The sequence below is a fragment of the Lissotriton helveticus genome, chromosome 11, assembly GCF_964261635.1.
Source record: "Lissotriton helveticus chromosome 11, aLisHel1.1, whole genome shotgun sequence".
NCBI lineage: Eukaryota > Metazoa > Chordata > Amphibia > Caudata > Salamandridae > Lissotriton > Lissotriton helveticus.
The window spans coordinates 91,387,844-91,408,579 of NC_136072.1; the positions used below are offsets into that span (position 1 = coordinate 91,387,844).

Sequence of the window (20,736 nt, forward strand, 5' to 3'; positions counted from 1 at the left end):
GACCGGCACTTATTGTTCTTCATCAGAAATTTACTGAGAGGGAAAAATACACAAGTGGAAAGACAAAAAAACACAAGGGGAGAAAGCAGGAACCTGCAATAGTGAGATAAAAGGGTGACGGAGTGTCTAGTGCTGGATTAAAAAGGCATTAAGTGAATTGAAGACTATGTAAACATTCAATAGGGCCAGCTGTGGTCTTCTGAGCAGATCTTTGGCCATGAGCACTCATTTTGTTTTACAAATTAAGCACAGAATACTTCCCTACCTTGCTAATATCATCCAATAGAGATATTGGTCTATAATTCTTCAGGCATATTTTATCACCAATGTTGTTTTTTATATGGTTCACTGAGATCTCCATGGTACCGAAACCACACCAGCCTTTAGGACGTCAATGCAAAACAATGTATTTATTTAATGCACCATATTGACCCTCTTGGATATGAATGAATTCAAGTTTGATGTGGACACACTCATGTTCAAGAGTTTGAGGCCTTTTTCCACCACTTCAGGAGGGCTTGAAGCTAGTAAGACTTTTGAATCTTCTGGGCCTCAAAGAACCAAAAACCTCATTGATCAATTTGATAGTTTCTGAGAGATCCACCATTGTGTTTGAAATGGTTTGTCGCTTAGGGTCGGAGCACACAGAAAAGTTTGTTCAATAGTCAGATTGCCATATTTTCCCTTGATCATATGAAAACTACTTCAAAAATAAAAAGTTTAAATAGCTCAAAGTACCTCAATAGTGTTTTCTTGGAAGACAGTTACAGCCTGATTCATCAAGCTGAATTGCGCTCGCAAAGGGCCAGAATCTGAGAATCTGGCCCTTTGCGAGCGCAATTTTTGCATTTGGGATTCATCATCCCAAATGCAAAAATCGGTAATTGCTAATTCGCTAAATTGCGAGGAATTACATTTAAGGAATCTCTATTTGAGATTCCTTAAATGCAATTCATCAACCATTTTTAAATTGCAAATTCGCAATTTCGGGCCGCTATTTACCGAGAGGTCAGACCTCTCGGTAAATAGCAAAAACTTAGAAAAATGCTTTTAAAAGCATTTTTCTAAGTTGCATGTTGCACACACACATGTCCTTTGGACATGTGTGTGCGCAACACCTGTTTCAATTTGGACACCCCTGGCACCCTTTAAATCGCTATCTTATTTGCGATTAGCAAATTGCTAATCGCAAATAAGGAATACTCCCCATTCATTCCTATGGGCCTTTTGGCCCATAGGAATGAATGGGGAGTTATTCCTTATTTGCGATTAGCAATTTGCTACTCGCAAATAAGGAATGTGTAGGAATCGCTATTTATTTAGCAATTCCTACATGAATACCGTTTTGCGAGTCCTTAATAGCGATTCGCTATGAATCGCTATTAGGGGCTCGCAAAACGGCCCGTTGATGAATAAGGCTGTTAGTCTTTAATTTCACAGTAAGGGCCATGCCCCTGGATGTCAAGGCCGGGATATCTGACAGTGTGCCACCAGATCTTCTGGGACCTGAAGTTCCATTATACAGCAGCAGCACAGGTCCTTTAAAGGAAAAAAATATAAAATCTGCGACAGTCTCGGAAAGAGTCCTTGTCCCACTGGGTAGCAATAGCACATGGCCAACTAAGAGAAGCGGGCGCACGCTGTGAGTGGCCTTCCTGAAATGTCATAGCACAGACCCAGTCCGCTGATATTGTAATGAGCATACCACGTTGCCAGGACAACTAAGAATTCAGAAAGGACTTGGTGGCCTCATCAGTAATGCACCCCAGGAGGGCATAAATCATAGAGCTATGAGATTCACTCTTGAGAGCAATTTAGGAAGTCACAGGGCTGCAGGTGAACTGGGAAAAATCCACATAGTGGGCCCAGCTCTGCAGAATATCCTTATGTCTCACCTACTGGTGGCTACATTTCATTTTCAATATGCCGAATGACCATCTCTCACAATCAGTGTGAGGCCTGGGACCTTAATATTTCATACTTGCTGCACCACTCTTGAAGGGAACTGGAGGCTTGGTCTTGGCTGCCCCTCTCAATGATGGGCAGAGCTGGGGGTTTTATAAGATGTTACCCCCCCCCCATATTTATATGTGCCGCAAAACTACACTTCTGCCTACTTTCTTCGGTGAGCTGCAGTAAATAGCAACTGAGTAACTGTGGGCGGGGAAGCTTGCCAGGATAGCCTTTTATAAATGCACTCTGTCTGTGTATGATGGTGGATTGGGAGTACCAGACCTTAGGCTATACTACTGGGTGACCCAGTTAGTCCCATTTAGAGACTGGTTATTTGGTGACCAGCATGATTGTGCAATGCGGCCAGTTTTGACTACCCTTGAGGAACTAGGGACTCAGGCCTTGCTGCATGGCTTGCCCCCCGTGCGTATGCAGGTTATGAGGATACCAATTCTGTGCTGGTGGCATGTGCTACAATCCATCAAATGGCTTAACAGGAAAGCTGCTCAGACCCCTTTGTGGATGGGTAGTTGGCTAAAGATGGTGGTGAGGATGGAGGTGCTTAAGCCCTGGGATCTCATCAGCAAAATCATAAAAACTATGACAGCATATTGCGGCATAAAGCATGGGATGCTGGATTTGTTGGATGGAATCCACACAAGTATCTGCTCTCTAGACCTTCTTTGTGTATGATATTGCACACAACCCCTTCTTCAGACTTCATCTACATCAGCTGGCACCTACAGCATTGTCTGAAGACATGAAAGCACTCTTGCCGGAGCATCTTAGAAGGTACTCAGGCTCCTCAGGACACCTTCTGCCCCTGAATATTCTTTAGATAACTTTACTATGAAACATTTAGTGCCTAACCTCTTTCACATGTCAGCTTCCCCCTCGCCAGAAGCTTAGCCCCTCCACCACACCCTTCTAAACAATTTAATCCACCGTTTTACTGTCATGAGCTTTCATGAACTCTTAGAAGAAAATTGTATCCTCAGGTCTTCATCCTGATTTCTTGAGCTGGCCGCTATTGAATTCTGTTTGATATTTCTATCGCTCTCAGTCGCCTCTTGCACAGCATCATCACTCTATGATGATCTAAGCCAGGATATCTTACCTCTTTTCAGACTTTTGTCCAGTGGTTGGCGCTGATGTGTAGCTGGCTGAGCCATTACTCTCGCCTAACTGCACCCAGCAATGACTGCCTCACTGCGCATGTCAGCTCACATTGTTATTGTGGAGTATAGGGTTTAACGTAAAGCTGGACCACTCGAAGAACTTTTAAGGCAGAGGTATCATTGTGAGACCCATACAGTGCTCAATTTGAGCAGGTGCTTTCAGGTGCTCATCACCGGCACTTCAGGGCCGGGGCTACGGTTTCTGGTCCTGCAGGTGATGGTCTCAATATTAATTGCCCAATTTAAAATAAAAAGACCCACATACGTTGCATGGTGACGGGCTGGTATGTTTTCATAGGGAGGCATACATCTGTTCAGGCGAGCATGATTCTGTATCATCACTTTAGTGATGATGTCGTCACACCTGTCATGAATCCAAAAAGTCATCACTAACAAATGGCTTGCATTCTATTCCCAGAGTCTGCTGCAGCCTGCCACCTCCTGGGCCTAAGCCTCCCCTTGGATAATTGTAGTGGGGACCTGCAGCCCTGCCTTGCCACTATCCTCAACTTGCTTGATGTGGCTGTAGCCCACCGCAACTTTTGAGCGCTATGGAGTCTCCTGCAGTTTCCGTGCGCTGCCTCCAAGCATGCTAATTGCGGAGTGTGCTTAAGCCCAGTAGGTGCAACAGCCATATGCACGTCTCACAGGCATTGCAGCATTATGGTTGGGGACAGTGCTTTTGCTGTAGCAGCCAGGGTCACAGCAAGCTGTGTAGTGGATGCCTATGCCGTCGTCATAACTTGACCAAACTAATTACAGGCAGCACCAGCAGTGACATGACCTGCTGTGCTCATGCAGTCTCCGGACCTGCAACAAACCCAGTCAGACCGCACTGATTAATAGCTTCAAAAAAAGCATTTTCATTGGTGTACATTTTGTTTTCGCACTCATCTGTCGGTGTAAGTAAAGAAGTAAAATGCATGTCTTATGGGACAGACTTCACAGCATGGCTACAGGATAGAAAATGAGGCAGTGTGGGTGTTGAAAGTTGGGCACACCGGAGGCAGAAGAGAGCTGTAGTCTCCTTGGCAGCATTTTCAGCCCCAGCACTTTATTTTTTTACAAATTAAGCACTGGACCCATAGTTAAGGAACCATTCACGGATGGATTGCACTGACCCTTTAACTTGTTCGTATTTCACTTACGCCCACCCACAGGATGTGTGAGTAATTCAAAAATGGGTACTTAATGAGCCATTACTACAACTATACAATGGCCTGACTTGTTCTGTTGGGGAATTGTCATCAAAACAGAGTTGTTTTCTAAGCAAATTAGCAAAGGTGCTGACCGATTGTATTGATAAATTCGTCCAGTTTGTCGTATATTTGCACATTTTGTTATTTGACAGGCAGAATGTTGATTTCCAACAAGTCATTGAGAAGCCTGGCATTAAATACATACAGACATCATCTGTTGTCAATAGCAGCAAACAAGAGAGAAAAGCAAGACCTTTTTCACAATGCACCCTGTTCTCCAGAGTAGAGCATCATATGAGATATGAAGCATGAACATTCTGGCAACATTTGAGGTAATATTTCATGATAAAGTACCAAATTATTTTATATATCCATGTTTCATCTAAGTGGCCCTATAATTGCAGACTCCCTTCGCTACATGTTAAAGAACATCGAGGTGTGCATTTCATTTTAGCTGCAGAAAAACAATTCGATAAATTCTCAGGGCATCTAAAATTCGCGACAGATTCCCTCTGTATGCACTGTGGTCAGAATTAATGCATAGGGCCTTAACATACTAACCACTTCTCGTGAAATTAATACTTTTTTTTGCAGCCGTGAGATAAAGGAGGCGTCATTCACATTTATTTCTTTTATGAGCTGCTCCCCCGTGTGTTTCATTATTAATGAAGGCATGCTAAGGTTGAAAGGAAAAAAAAATACTTTACCCCTGTGACATCCATAACCTTAATAGCAGCGAGCTGTCCTGTTTTAACATGGCGACCCTGTAAAGACAAAAAGAAATTACCGTGAGCGTTTGCATTGCATTTCGTGCAGACATTTAAGGCTGGTTCTTAATTTTAAAAAGTATATAAAATAAACACAAGGGTTCAAACTATTTCTTAGTAGCCGGCTGGCAGCACTGCCTAGTCCCAATTGTAACCCATGCTTCTTTCTTCCACCACCCTTCACTTCCTGTCTCTTCATGTAATTTCTGCATGTTCTTTTCCATCCCTACTTTCTCCCTTTGTTACCATTTTCATCTCCCTTTCCTCCTTTTTTTTGGCCTATCTCTCATTAGCTCTGGGTCAAACTCGGATTATGAGAAATATGTCCTGGTCAATAAAAAAAAGAGTGAGGGTGTCCACTATCTGCAACCACCGTCACAAATTAAGCACAAGTTCATAGTGCTTCTTGCACAATTCTATAAAAATGTGCAGCAAAGAGTTGTTACCATTTTTATGGATCACTGGTGGTAGCTGAGCCACACAATTGCCAAGCACCCTCTGGCTTCTACAGAAATTTATTTTTCCATTGGCATCGGCGCAAGGTCACAATATAAAAATAGTGCGAAACTGCAGAAGTGCCATGGTGCCCAATGTGCACTGATTCTGTTCAATTTTACATGTCATGTCCTTTGGCCAATTTTGCAGTTACTTTTAGTTATATGTTCCAGGCCAAAACAACATTTTTAGGACAGACCAGGGAATTTTTTTTTTTTTTCTAGAAAATCCTCATTGCAAATCTCCCTTGAAGAGGGGGACAAAACTACCAGGCACCAGGACAAATTTCCCAATCTTTACTAAAAAATCACCTGGGATTGGTAAAAGTTTTCACAATCTAACTTTGAAATTTGTACTTGCTAGGTTGAAGATAGGAAATTATTTTGAGGAGATAGTAGCATATATTCAAGTGCAGCTGTTGTCTTACCCCATAGTGGACAACATTTGCTTATTTTAAGAAACACATCAGAAAGAGCAGACATCCTACAGTCTACAATCAATTTTTGTGTGCTCAACCACTGTGCTACTCATGCCTGCACAACACATTACTCCACAAGCAGATAAAACATCAAGAAAATATGTTGTTGATCCTGTTGTACACTTGAGGTTCTCTATGGTGTGTAAGAAGCATATTCCATTGACCCAGTGCACTCAAAAAGATAATGGCTTCCTTTTCATGGCTTTTGACTGATGTTTCCATCCAGCTAAGTACTGCCGTGGGAGGGGATGCTAACGGCACAGCGGTAGCTTAGTCTCACGAGTACCCAACGGAAGCCCTGTCGCAAGATGCATTGCACTTTGTCGCTCAATGATTCAATATGGCTTATGACTAAGTGTTCAAAAATATATTGCTCTACAAACAGGAAGGTGAATATGAAGCTTTGAGCAGTAGTGTGGCAATCCAGAGGCGGAAACATGAATTAGCCAATTACAGAAAGAACAGGGACTGGCAAAGCCAACAGGTCTCGCCTTTAAAACCTTTAGATTTTCTCAATGTTTTTTTAGCCATGCTGCACTGCACCAGCGATGCTGTGCTGCATGGCTAAAATAAAAATAAAAAAAAGACAAAAGACTGGCACGGCTGCCTACACCATTTTGTGGGCGGGTGCACCACACACACTTGTGGCAATAAAATGAAGCAGATACTTTTTTTTGTTTTCTTTATGGTTACCGATTGCAAGAGAAGCAAAGGAAGTGAGGTAACAGCAACGGGTATGGATGTAGTGGACTCAAAAGGAGTGGGGGGGGGGGAAGGGCAGGAGTGAAAGCAGCATGGGGTTGGCGGACAGCAACATGGATAGTGACTGGAAGTTGCTTATAAACCTATGTATAGAAAAATAACAAGTATTGGCAAAGCCAATAGGTTTTGTTTATAAAACCTATTGGCTTAGCTACAGTTTTTTATCCATACTGTCCAGCATGCATAGCACAGCAGTATGGCTACAAAACCAAAAAAAAGAAGAAAAAAAAAAGATGTTGTGATGGAGTTGACTCCTCCATTTGTAGGAGCGGGAAAGCTTTTAGCATGTATGCTCACACGCACCTTCGAAAGGGCACTTTTTTTATTTAGCAATACAAGATGGATTGGTAAATGAGAAAATGGTAGTGTGAACGTGCTTTTTTTTTTTTAAATGTAGCAACTCAGACTCACACAACACAGACAGTTCTATCACCATACACGAACTACACACACACCACACGCACACAAGATATCAGCACAAGGTTCTAGGTTTCACACAACAGAAGACCTTTCACACGAGAGCGGTCAGTAGAGCACGCACGCACTGACACAGAGCTTAAGATCTGGTCACTCTATACATTCAAAAACATGCTATGGTTTCCCCATCGCTTTATTTGTGATACATAGAACAGGGACACCAGGTTATTGCCCAATATGAGGGCATGCTTGGCGTGCCTATCATGACATAGGACAGGTGCTCATCAGGCACCAACAGGAACTGCTCTGGACCTCTGCTTGCACACCAGGTGAGTGTCATGCTAGGACCAAAATAAAAGTCTGGATCCCAGTTTCATAGGCAGTTCCATAGTTAGTCAGGCGCTGAGGGAAGGGTTACAAGTCAGTCTACCAAGCAGGCGACATTCCTGTCCCAATTATGGATTTGTTCTAATAGCAGGGGATGAAGTTTAACACTAGGGGGCCTATTAGGATGGCGGACGGACCTGCGTCTGTCCGCCACCCCCGAGGTGGAGGGACCGTCCGCAGGGGCAGCTGCGGTCCCTCCGGTGCCATTAGGATGTGACCGCCACCCTGGCGGTCACATCCTGGATCGTTAACCTTGCGGCGGGTGCTGCTTGAAGCAGCACCCGCCGCATGGTTAAAAACGCATGTTTTACATTTACATGCACAAAGCGGCAGGCACCGCGCGGTGCCTGCCGCTTTGTACATGTAAATGCTGGGGGGTACCATAGGTACCCCCCATGTGCTCCCCCCACCCCCGACACCCTGGGGGCCCGCAACGGGCCCCCAAACAAAAAAGACCACATGCTTTTCCACGGCGGAAAAGCCACCCTGGAAAAGCATGTTACACCACACATCCTAATTTGGCTGACGGTGTCTTGCAGACACCGTCACCAAATAGCCCTGCACACACCGCGGATCAGCGGCGGACGGACCTGCCGGCCACCGCTGGTCCCACCGTAATCCCACCACCATCCTAATCTGGCGGTGGGTGTTTTCTGTGGCCGCGGCGGATTCACCGCGATCCTAATCGGCCCCCAAGTTTACACTTTGAGAAAGACTGAGTAAGAGTTCTTTTACATCTTGGCAGCTCACAGATTTAATTGCATCAGACTGTGGAGCATGGTAAGCCTGGCCACAGCTCATCGAGTGCAGGTCAATTTGTGCCCCTACTGTTATCATCAGGGTCAAAATTGGGCGCATATAGTGGCATTTTGCACACTATTTGCAGATTATGCATTCTATAGTGGATTCATTGATATCTCATGTACCACTAGTGCAGTGGTGATAATCTGATGAGCAAGGTAGTGGGGCTTGTGTCATTTCTCGTCTAGCTCTATCACATCCATAAGAGTGGCAGAGGTGACTCCAGAGGATACGATAGGTGAGCAAGACCAATGAAGATGTTTTCTGTCACTTTTGATCTGTAACCACAACATCTCCAAGACATTGGAGGTCTGGCTAGTGAATGTTGGAACCCATATATACTGAAGGGTCGGAATAAGTCGTGAACTGCATAAACAACACATTATATCCTATGGAACTTGTAATTTGGAGGACGAGATATCTACCACGTTTGTGATGGAGAATCCCATCCGACATACTCGTAATCAGGCCCTAAGTCTAGCTGGAACACAAACCTAACCTGAGAGGCAGTCGTCAAAGAGGGGCAGGCTTGAGTCTTGGCTCCCACTGAGAATTATATGAAAATTGCAGGTGGAAACATTCTAGCTAAACTGCCATAGGCTCAAGAGATCCCTGCAGCAGATCGCATTACATATAGCACATCATGATCGGAATGTTGATGCACCTAGGCACTTTCCAACCCTTTGGGCATATTTCTTAAGCAATAGGGTGTTTTTGTTGATGCAGCAGTTTATTTGATGCACAGTGTCCCAAGGGACTTTGAGAAAGAGCCCAATACACTCAGATTCTCTACATACTTTATGTATTTGAGTGCAATTTTCTACATTATTTTTCATAACCCATCCAACCACATACAACTATTTTCTTTGGCCTGCATGCATGTGTTGACCCTGGAACAAAGAAGGGAAGCTACAACAATAAACCTTCTGATGGATCAGACATAGCATTAGCCAGTACACATGGGTCCAAGAAAACAACTTGGCCAAACCACTGCATATTCTTTAGCAAAATAAACTTCAGAGCAGATGACTGAGATTTCCTACTCCTGGCAGAACACAAAATGACTGGGACAGAACACAAAATGATTGGGACCAGCAACATATTGTGACGGGCCCACTGAGATTCCTGAAGGCACAATAGTGATTCAACATGTATGTGTCATTCTCCGTAGTACTGCGGAAAATCAGATTTTTAATTCCAGTGTTGTTCTGAACTATTGCTAGTTATGGGAGACTGAGACCTTGAATGACTTGGTGAAGAGAAGCACACTTATGAGAGTCGGGCTGCAGATACTGCTAGCAATTGTGTTACACATTTGGCCCCTACTCTGATCTAACCGAACACTAGTTGTGAAGTCCACAGTTAAATCAATCAATCAATCAGCATTTGTAAAGTGCAACACTGTTACCCCTAGTGGCATCTGGGAGCTGTGTCTCTTTCGAAGAGCAAGGTCTTGACTCTCTTTCTGATGTCTGCCAGCAAGGGGGCTGTACGGAGCTGGAGGGGAAGGTCGTTTGAGGTCTTGTCAGCGATGTTGGAGAAGGAGCGGCCATCGACGCGGCTGCGACCGATGCGGGGAGTGTGTGCGAGGGCGAGTGAAGAGGAGCGCAGGTGTCTAGTGGGACAGTGTAAGTTCAGTCGATGGTTGAAGTAGGCAGGTTAAACAATGCCACACTCCTACTCATCACATCAGTGTGTCTACTGTTGTGAAGTGTTGGTGATTGATAAGAATTATAAACCACTGAATTACACAATAACAATGCAGAAAAACTGTTCACGACTAGCCATCAAAAAGTGATGTGATGTAAGGCTGTATTTCAGTTAATAAGTCACTGCACAGTGGAGCATACACTTAGGTTGACCCCAAGAAATCCAAATGGTTTGTAAAATACAATGTTTTGAAATACATTAGCACAGAGGAAGTTGTAAACAATCTCTCGGTAGGTTACCTAAGATCTAAAAAATGCTTGCACAGGCAAGTGGTTGCTGAAAGGATGACAATAGGCCAAGGACAAAAATCGGAGGATGAGTCATGCCAAGAATCATGAGCTTTTTAGATCTGGCTTTGAATATATTAATTCAGCAAAGGTATTTAGATGACGCAAGATCGATTACCATCTTACATTTTCTGCATTTCTGTTAAGCTGTTTTCTCCATATTGAGGAGTAAAAAATCTAGGCGAGGTCAATTGGACAATATCCACTTTTGGAACTACCGGCCCACCATTTTTAAGCTCCTTCTTGACAGATCTGCATGAAACTTGCTGTGCAGAACCCAAAGTGAATGTCCTTTTATTTTTGAAAAGTTTCATGCACAATCGGCGAACAGAGCCAAAACTATTAGGGAAACAAAAAAAGGTTTTCAATGGACAGTGTGACCTTACAGAGTTGCTATTGCGACTTTTGTAATATTACATTCCAGAATAGTAGGAAGCACATTCAAGCTGACAAATGAATACTACTACATTCTCAGATGCTGGCTATAATGTGCCTAAAATTACAAAGATTCTTTTAATTGTAAATATTACAGATTTTTGTGTGTGCCTCTTTTATGGTATGTTACCGATATAAAGAGTATTGGACTGAAGTGTAATCCAATGGGAATCAGGTTAGAATATTTCTTAATTTTTTAACATGCAGCTGATATGTCTTGTCAATTCAGCAACTGAAAATCTCAATTTAAATATGGAGGTATCTGTTGTACGTAGTTTATGTAGGCAGCCGGACACGTCTTCAAGATATTAAGAAGGATTTTATTAAGATAGTATAGCAGAGCAGAACACCTCACAGCTGACCAGACCATCAACTGCCAAGGTTGGAACTTCCACATACCAGATAGAACACTCATAGGTACTATGGGAGGTTGGGAAGGTGGGAACACAAAGAAAGGGCTACTGACATAAAATAGCCATATTGAAAGGAGAACAAATATACAACAGTATCCTTCGTGTCAGATGTGATAAAGTGAATGGTGAGCCATTATCGTCCAAGGAGAGAGCATTTTTCCCAGGTTCAAAACTTGCAAAGTTGTAGTAGCAATGTATGCAAAAAATCTTTCTGACAATATCTGCCATATTTGAAGTCCCCCACATGCCATTCAATTGCCTGGATAGAAATTGTCTATATCTATTTTTAAAAATGGGAAAATACAGACATTTTGAGTGCATTTCCATGTTGTTACTGTTGACCCATGATGGACTACAGAGCATATTAAAACATACATACATCGAAGAGTGAGTCTATATTTGCTACTTTTATATATCTGAGACTACATAAGGCAGTGACTTCATTTTTTTACACTGACCCCAAAAATAAATATGGATATACAGCAATAACATTAAAAAATAAACAAATATGCACAACAGTAGGAAATGAAAAAAACAAATCCTACAAAAATGGGGACCACTAATTATGAATAACATTTTTTCCCATCACAATGAGAAAAAAAAACGAATAAACGCTACCCCACAAATCCTGAAAAAACTGAAATTATGGCTACAGCGCACTTGGGACTAAGTTTAACAGTCTTGAAAAAGTACATAATGATTCTTATTCATGTGTATGAATAGAAGAAAACACCGTAAGCAAGTGGTCTATTCATAGGGTTGGCAGGTGCATTATATATTGCCTAATGACTTCCACATGTTTGTTCTTCTTACATTGCAATGCTGAAATTTAACAAATCTAGGTCATTCAAGGGAATCTCTAATCCAATCATAACAGTGTTACCATACAGTTTCCTCAGCAAATTGCAGATGAAATTACTTAAGTCAAGTTGCGGCCAAGGTAAAAGTCAGTCCTGTTTCCACGTGTAGTGGTAGAAAATGGCTCTTTTAGGGCATTCTTTTGGAAGCAAACTAAAATAAATTGAATAAGCAGTGATATCTGTACAGTCATATGGTTGAAATTAATATTGGAAAGACCTCCAGGACAAAGACAACATTGCTTCTAATTTTGGTGATTAGCATAAATTGCCGGCATGATAGAGCCCACATATAACGACAGCATATATGACAGGCTTACGCCATTTTCCAGCTTACTGATAGTATCGACACTTACGACTCTATGGTCTGCAACTAGGTGATGATGTAGCGAACTTGGTGTTTTTTATTACTAATACCTTGTTTATTTATATAGGCGATAACATTACACCTGCCGTCCATGCCAGGATATTGGAGGTTACCAAGGAGTTTCATGACGAAGGCCTAGTTCCTTTAGGGGTCATGGAACTCTGAGCGAACTTGCAATATCCTTATAATTAAGGCTCCCAGTTTTCATTTTTTTGCAAAAAAATGCAGACAGAAAATAACTTATTTCTTGCATTTGTTTTCCAAAGCAAACAAAATACAGAAAATTGGGCTTTTTTGGGGGGAGCTCTCCATACTGTCATTCATGAATTCCATACGAAAGCTGAGAAGTTTGACAACCTGGAAAGTAAAAAAACTGGAAGAGATTTCCTTAAATAATTGAATATTTCTATATATATTTTTACTATAATTCTACTATTTGCATGTGTGTGTATTATTTTACTTAAAGTTGTAAAAACCAAGATAACATCAAAGAATGACCGCACATTTACTCGTTAAATACATGTTAAAAAATACAAGCCACTACTTAATTTCCCAACAAAAATAAATAAATATGGATAAATCTAGACAAAAATGTAATTATATATATATATGTGATCAAGCGCTCGTGGAAGCGCGAAACGCGTCATGATGATTTTGAACACCGTTGAGTAAATACCCTTGCACCTATTTCTGGGTCCGTGTCCGTGTTTTGCTGTTCGATTTATGTGCAGCGGTCTCATCGGATTTTCCTGGAATATATATATATATATATATAAGTCGAAATGCATTATGCCGAACTGCTTTCCAATTAAAGACCTTTTCCTGGATTCCCTGCGTGTGGCCCCTTCCTTCTGCTTGCTGGAGATTTTGTGTGGATATTTTCGCGTCAACCAGAGACGCGTTAAGGGACCCCGTTCTACCAAGTTGGCTGGTGCTGTAACTGGTGTCTGCGCAAGCAGTGTTTCGTCGCCCAAGGTATTGGATTGCACCAACCCACCTCCCGAGTATTGGTCCAGCAAGGGACGCTGTCAGCAGGCAGCTCATGACTGCATGAGGAGTTCCGGTCTATTAAACCAGCTCACGTCCCGGCGGATTTGTGCATGGGAGGTTGGAACGTTTGTGGGGACCCAGGGAGGTCTGAGGATTGTATTCACACTGAAATCAGCGCGCCCGGATCTGCAACGCAATGAAGCCACATGGACCTTACATTTCCATAATTTCCCACGCAGCACTTACCCAGAGAAGTTGCATTCTGGGAGATGTAGGACTGACAGAACTACATCAGGTGAGCGATCACATGGCTGGGGAGGTGTGCCTCTCTAATCAAGGGAGGATTGCAGAGACATTTAAAAACGGCAGCGTGAATGAGATTCAGTGTAGCACAGGCATCTGAAGAAGACAATTAAGTCGAAATGCATTATGCCGAACTGCCTTCCAATTAAAGACCTTTTCCTGGATTCCCAGCGTGTGGCCCCTTCCTTCTGCTTGCTGGAGGTTTTGTGTGTATATATATATATATATATATCCAAAGTTCAAAAAAACGTCCAACACGCTCTCAGAGTCCCACAAAGAACACCATAAGCAGAGTCCAAGGGTGTTTATTCAAACAAACTACATGTTTCGGCCTGACAATGGCCTTGCTCATATATATCCGCAAGCTCTACTATGATGTTCGGCAGAGGGTACTTTATTCCTTATAATGTATAGTCAGATCCCTTTCCACAACCTACTTAAAAGCTTTGTGTTTCATATGAAAGAGATAGGATGTTCGCAAACATGAAGAAAAGAATTTATAGTGCAGAAACAAACACACCAAAAAGCAGATACCTATTTGTTGCAAAAATATATTATAATCATTTTAATACAAGTCAGATTTAAAAAATAAGCTGCCGCTCAAAGTGTGTGGAAACATTGAGAGAGTTTCTATATTTCATTTAATTACCTAAAGTGCAAAATATAAAAATGTTATCACCTTTCTGCACATCTAGAAAAACAGAACAAAAGAAGGAAAAGTCAGGTTTTGTTTTTGCTGATTAAACTGCAGCGTTAATTGGCTGCTTTGTCTGGCTGCAGGCATTCCATCAAAGCTCTAATAAGTTATTGCAGTTGAGTAGCTAGGTCATTTCCTCCATAATAAAGAAACAAAAGAGGGGCCTTAATAGAGGGTTTGCAATTTCACACACATTATAAATCTCTTTGTACCGCATTTCTGAGCACTGTAAATAAAACGTGTATCCAGTGTCCATTTTATGAATATTTAAAATTATTCAATTTGGAAGGGTGAAAGATGGGTTGTCCCTGCATAGACTCAAATTTGGTTAATCTTTTTAGTTATTTTCTTAGCCCTTTGTACAAGTGCAAATTGTATTTAAAGAACTTGAACACCACCCTCTACTCAACCCTAAATGCCCCTCTTTCCATAAAATAGGGGTGAAATGCCAAATGGGGAGAAACTGAGACTCTCTAAAAGGAATGTAGATTGAGAATGAAAGCAAAGAAAGGTAAAACGAGAAGGAGTGCGACATAGAGTGAGGTGAACATAAAATTAATACAGACATATAGTGTGAAGAAAGTATGTGCAGTGATAGATAGAAGAAAACATCTCATGAAAGAGGAATACTGTTAATGAGAAAGACAGGGATCCCTTGGGGGAATGTGGGTAAAATAAAGGTGGTAAAGCAAGAATAGGAAGAAGCAAAACCAGTGGTACTGAAGAACTAGGAGATATGATTGAGAGAAGAGAGAAAATAGAGAGTGGAAAGGGGAAAGATTGAGAAAGAAATATAGCAGAGCTCCTAATTTTCCATCTTTAGGGAAAACAGCCAAGATTTAGAACGTAGGAGTAGTCTTTATAGGATTTATGCTGTCTCTGTGAGGATGTCACTGCAAACCAGAGATGGAAGAGCAGAGTGGTTAGGCCATGCTTTGACTATGCGACCACAACACCTTTTCGCAAACAATGATGTTCAAATCGCTTTAAAGTAACTTTGTTTTTCCTGCAAGGAAGTGTGTGGACAGGGCAAGATTTACACTCACCATAGGTAACAAGCCATCGAGAATCTTAAATCAGATAGTTAAGTGGCAAAGAATGCAAGATGGAGTCCAAGAATGGCCTAAAAATAGTAACATGTATTTACTTTAGGTGTCACTTCGCTTACCATTTTATTGAACACAGTATTGACATTCTGATCTATCACATCTTCTTGGCTTGAAGCTCCAATTTCTAAAATGCACAACAGGTCACATATGATTCAATTCTATTCTGGAATTTTTATATAGTGCATAGCTATCCAACGGGGCCTTCCAGCCCCAAAGACCACACATCTGTCAGCTCACTTGAGGTACTCAAAAATAACTAAAGAGAAACTAAAATAGAAGAGTTTTCAGTAGTTTCCTAAAACTGGAGCCGGATTGGTTCATTCTGAGGAACGTGGGGACTTTTCAAAAGCTTGGGGGCAAGGTGGGCGAAAAAGCGACTCCCACACTTTGTCTTGTTCACCTTAGATTCCTGGACCACAGAGACCTCCTGGTGATGGATGCATTTATTTATTTATATGAGAGCTTTATATAGTGCTAGCTAGACCTAAATATATCAGAGCACTTTACAACAGTAAATGTTCACATCAAAGATATCAGGGGGCAGATTTATGAAGGCCTTGCGCCGCCGGTGCGTCACTTTTTCCCATGTTAAAAATGACGCACCGGCGGCGCAAGGCCTTCATAAATCTGCCCCCAAGTCTATGCAGAGCATCCGAGTGAGAGCACTTTATAACAGTGCATGTTCACAACATAGATGAGTATATACAGAGCAGCTAAATCACATCAGAGTAAATCAATTAATCTAGGACATTACATATATAAATAGAAGCATACACCCTCTTACAATTTAGGTTGGTGTTTGCTCCAAGAGCTTCTGTTGTTACATGGTAATGTTGGTGCAGACAGTGCCACTTTGGTCAGTTTATGTTACCCCCTTAAGGTGGCACTGCTAAGATCTTAACAAATGCATGCCTGATGGAGGAATTACTGCTTCTTTCTCATTATTTTTGTACCACCAATGCAGGTTGCATTGCTGATAACATACTGTTTCGGAAACTGTTTCAGGTTGTGCTATTGCACTGTTCGTAAGCACGCTTCTTGCACACAGCATGCCTGGTACTGCTGAGATGTTACTGTATAAGCAGTGGGTCTCTCCTGTGAATGGCCCAATGAGCGAGGCACAGTGCCCTAAAATTGATTATTTTCAGCACTGGAAGCCAGTGCAGGGCTGCTAAAGCCAGTACAGCTGACATATGTTTGGGGATTTTTTGGAAGAATCTGAGCTGCCACATTCTGAACAACTTGCAGACTTTTTATCACAGACTTGGAGCTACCTATGTAAAGAAAGGTTCCATAATCTAGCCTGGGGTTAATCAGTCCCCACACCATCACTCTCCTCGAGGAGGGTGGCCTCGATTGTAGCAGTAAGCAGCCATGACAACGCAGGCTTTACCCCGCGCTGCCATTACGACTGCTTTTACAACGCAAGTCGTTACAACGACTTGCACTGGAGGGGCTGTTGGAAAAGGAATAGTTTAATGTTCTATTCCAACACCTTCCCTTTTGTAACGTGGGCTGGAGTTGGAATAGAAAATTAAACTATTCCACTATCCAGCGCCTACAGCGCAAGTCGTTGTAACGACTTGCGTTGTAAAAGCAGCGTCGTAATGGCAGCGCGGGGTAAAAGCCCACGTTGTCATGTCATACATCCATTGTAGCCGTTTTCTTAGAGTTCTCAGAATTTCAAAACATGCTCTAGCAAGTTTCCTGCCCTGGTTTTCAATGGAGAGTTTATCATCAAGCTTTGGTCAGTGACTGATGTAAACATCTATTGGAATTAACCTAACAATTAATTTGGGTTCATCTTCCAACACTAGATTTTATTAATGTCCTAGTGATCATACAATAAATAAGTTTTGATACACTTAAGACATTTTTTATCTCACACTTTCACTAATTAGTTTCGCATCAAGCCTGAACTTACAAAAAAAAACGCTCCGCAGTAGATCTGGCGTCGCAGCACACTGAAGAGTCACTCGGCCTTTTCAGTGGGGCCCCATGATGAAGCATGTCATCGACCAGGTCGGTGAGTGAGGGCTTTCCTAACTGACCAAAGCAAGGCCAGTGACATTTCCCTTCTCTTTGCTCCAAGTGTGGTTATCTGTGTACCATTGAACACTCTTTTTTTGTTTGCAAAAACTTGACCGGGGATTAAGAGTGGTTCCCTATTCTCCCTACCTCTCTTCTTGTTGTTCTGAGTTTATCATCAACCCATAAACCTAGGCTTTTGACTGTTAGGGCAGGTTGGGGAAAATCACCAGGGTCGTCTGGCCACGAATGTTCCTTCCTCCTTGAGGAACTGTTTCCAATGACTAGTACTTCCGTTGTACTGACGTTCAGTTTTAGGCTACTGGCAGACATCCAGTCTGTAACCTCCTTTAGACAGGAGTTTAGTTGGTTAGATATCTTCCCAATGTCTGGTGTAAGTAATACATTAGTAACTCTCAACTAGTTTGTCTTTTGCAAAGTCTCCAAAACGTTTTTGACAAACGTGCAACAGGGTAGACTAAATTATTGTTTTGATAGTGTTTGATAGTAACAATGTAATCAGCAACTCCCAAGCAAGGTTTTAGGAGATTATGGAGTACAGTGGAAAAAAAGGTTTTAAGCTTGCAACCGTGATAATGAATAAAGTTAGTTTTGGGGAAGGGCAAATATAGTCAGCATTTTCACATTTCCAGCCTGCCTTTGACAATGTGGATCAGCTAGTACTCAGAGAAGTATTGACTGATGGGGGAAGGGGAAAAGGAAATAGCCATGAGCCATCCCTATGTTATTTAGATAATAGAACAAGTGTGTGATATGCAATGCACGGAGGTGGCGAAGGTGGCCTGACAAGGCTGTGTTTTGGTTGCAACACCCTTTATTATTTTTGGAATTACCTAGATGTGTATGCAAAATAAAGTTATGAGGTCAGAAAATGCTTTCCACCAGGTTTTTTTTGATCCGTGATGTGTACCATCTCTTGACAATCATTAAATCCACACATGAGGACACAAAGGGACAATATTATAGGTGGGAAAATTGAATGTTTGAAAATTACTATTTCAACTCAGCTGTGTGCACCCTCACTTCATTTAGTCCATCGGTCATTTTCAGTAGACATATGACAGAAATGTAGATCAGTCCTCCCAAATAAAAAAAAAAAGTTTATTTTGATGAGCATCTCCCCGAACTCTGCCTGCATATAAATCCACATTGGGAGTCAGTCCTGTCTCAGTCCAAATTGAGATCAATCAAAGTTGTATCTTGGTTTGGTGCTGAAATTTGGGGTGTTACCGACATAGATCTCCAGCCTTCTATGAGAGTAAGTTATATCAATATTTAGGGCACATAGCAAAATCTGTCACTTACTTCCTCCACACCTTGAGCTAGGAGTAAAGAGTGATTGATATAAGGTGGAATTAGTGCATAATCTATAAGGTTGAGAATTTTGTCCAGCCCTTCTGGCATTAAAGCTCCCTGACACAATAAAGGATTGTTGAACTATGGTAATATTCTTAGTACACCTTAGGTTAAGCGTATTCACGATTCCCTTTCATGCCTTGGTCTATCTAAATAGTACATGGGTGTTCAAAAAAGGGATGGCTGGGTTCATTCTAGATTTTAGTCTAAAAACACAAAAGCAATTTTCCATGATCTTATCTTAATTTAACTTAATTACATTGCTATACTGAAAATCTGGCATGGATCCAAGCTCTCTAGGATCCTGTTGGACAACCCAGAAAACCGTCCCTGGTCTGACCCTGAGCAGATAATTCAAATACTATCATTAAATGTAAATACTGGGATATAGTTGAGGGTCAGACAGTTGAAGAAAACTGGTGAAAATTAAACTTGGTATTCAATACATATGTCAAAAGACAGACTATATGAACTCGACTCGCCGCTTTTTTTTGGATCTCTTCATATTCAAATTCATGATTATCATGTCACTAGGATCCTTTCTACCAAATTCGAGTAGAAACAGCTCTCTGGGATAGCACTATGATTAAGTAACAAGTACCTTTTCCTTATCCGTACCCAGATTACTGACCCTTCCGACAGCAGCAGCTCCTCAATTCATAGAAATTATGAGGAGTGAGATAAGGGAACTTCTTCAATGCTGCAAATGTACAGATGATGTACTAAAACACAAATGTGTGTAATCAACTTCTCAAGATTGCTTAATTTAGTTTCAACCTTTCAAATATTGAATAGTGGCATGGATAATGTGTGTGATCTTGGAATGATGATGTAACTGAGTCTACTTCAAAGAGGGCACAGAGGGCAGGTCTTGTCATTCAGTTTGAGAAATTGGATGTGCATAGGCCCATTAATTTCCAGGCTTTGAGTACTTCTCTTTTTTTATCTTGAGGGAATGTTTAACATGCATTTATTTAACCCCTTCGATGCTGGCCCGTTTCCGCCGCTGTGCTGTAAACAAACGAACAGGGCGGGGCCGTGACGAACCTCAGCCGTCATCCGCACACGAGCGCCGTGGAGCGTGACGGCTGGGGTTCGTCACCAGCATGGAAGGGGTTAATGTAACAGCAAATGTTTTGTTTGTATGCTAGGTAGTACCTGAAATAAATAAGTGATAAAAAGAAAAATATTGGTAAATAGCAGGGTCCATTCCTTTCCACTTTTGAAGCAAAACATTAGGCATTCCTTTTTAATACAGAATGCACCAGTCACAGACCCTTGTCCATAGGTGCCCTTTCTTTCCATTAAAAGGCCAAAACATTGCAAATTGTATCACAAGGTAGAACAGTGTACAGGGATTTTAATTATTTAGTTTCTGAATACAAAATTGTAAAGTTTCTTTATGTACTGTACACAACATGGTAAATCTTATCAATGCTGAATAAATCAGATAGAATTGGTTGTCCAGTGTCTATCCAGGATCCAGGTACTGGGGGGTGGGGGGGGGGGGTTCCTATAGGGTCCTACTGTCCACTCCTCCACAAAGCATATGCATACTTTCTGAAACTGAAAACGTCAGTTTGATTATAGCCCCCAAAACCCTCCACACACACAACACGCATCCCCGTGCTCTTCTTCCGTATATGTAATGCATGCCATTTTGTCAGGTACAAGATTTGAGGCACAGCAGGGATCCTTTCCTCTGTCTGCTAAAAATAACACGAGC

The 20,736-nt window shown here is 41.8% G+C and overlaps 1 protein-coding gene across 17 annotated transcripts in view; it reads right to left on the reverse strand.

The window, feature by feature from the left end:
- Positions 1-20,736, reverse strand: part of TNIK (TRAF2 and NCK interacting kinase) — an 808,148-nt gene that overhangs the window by 451,002 nt on the left and 336,410 nt on the right. For all 17 annotated transcript variants that reach the window (XM_078666210.1, XM_078666209.1, XM_078666208.1 and 14 more), the window contains exon 3: positions 5,038-5,094. In XM_078666210.1, the coding sequence (XP_078522336.1) occupies positions 5,038-5,094 (57 nt within the window). The remainder of the gene's footprint in view (positions 1-5,037; positions 5,095-20,736) is intronic.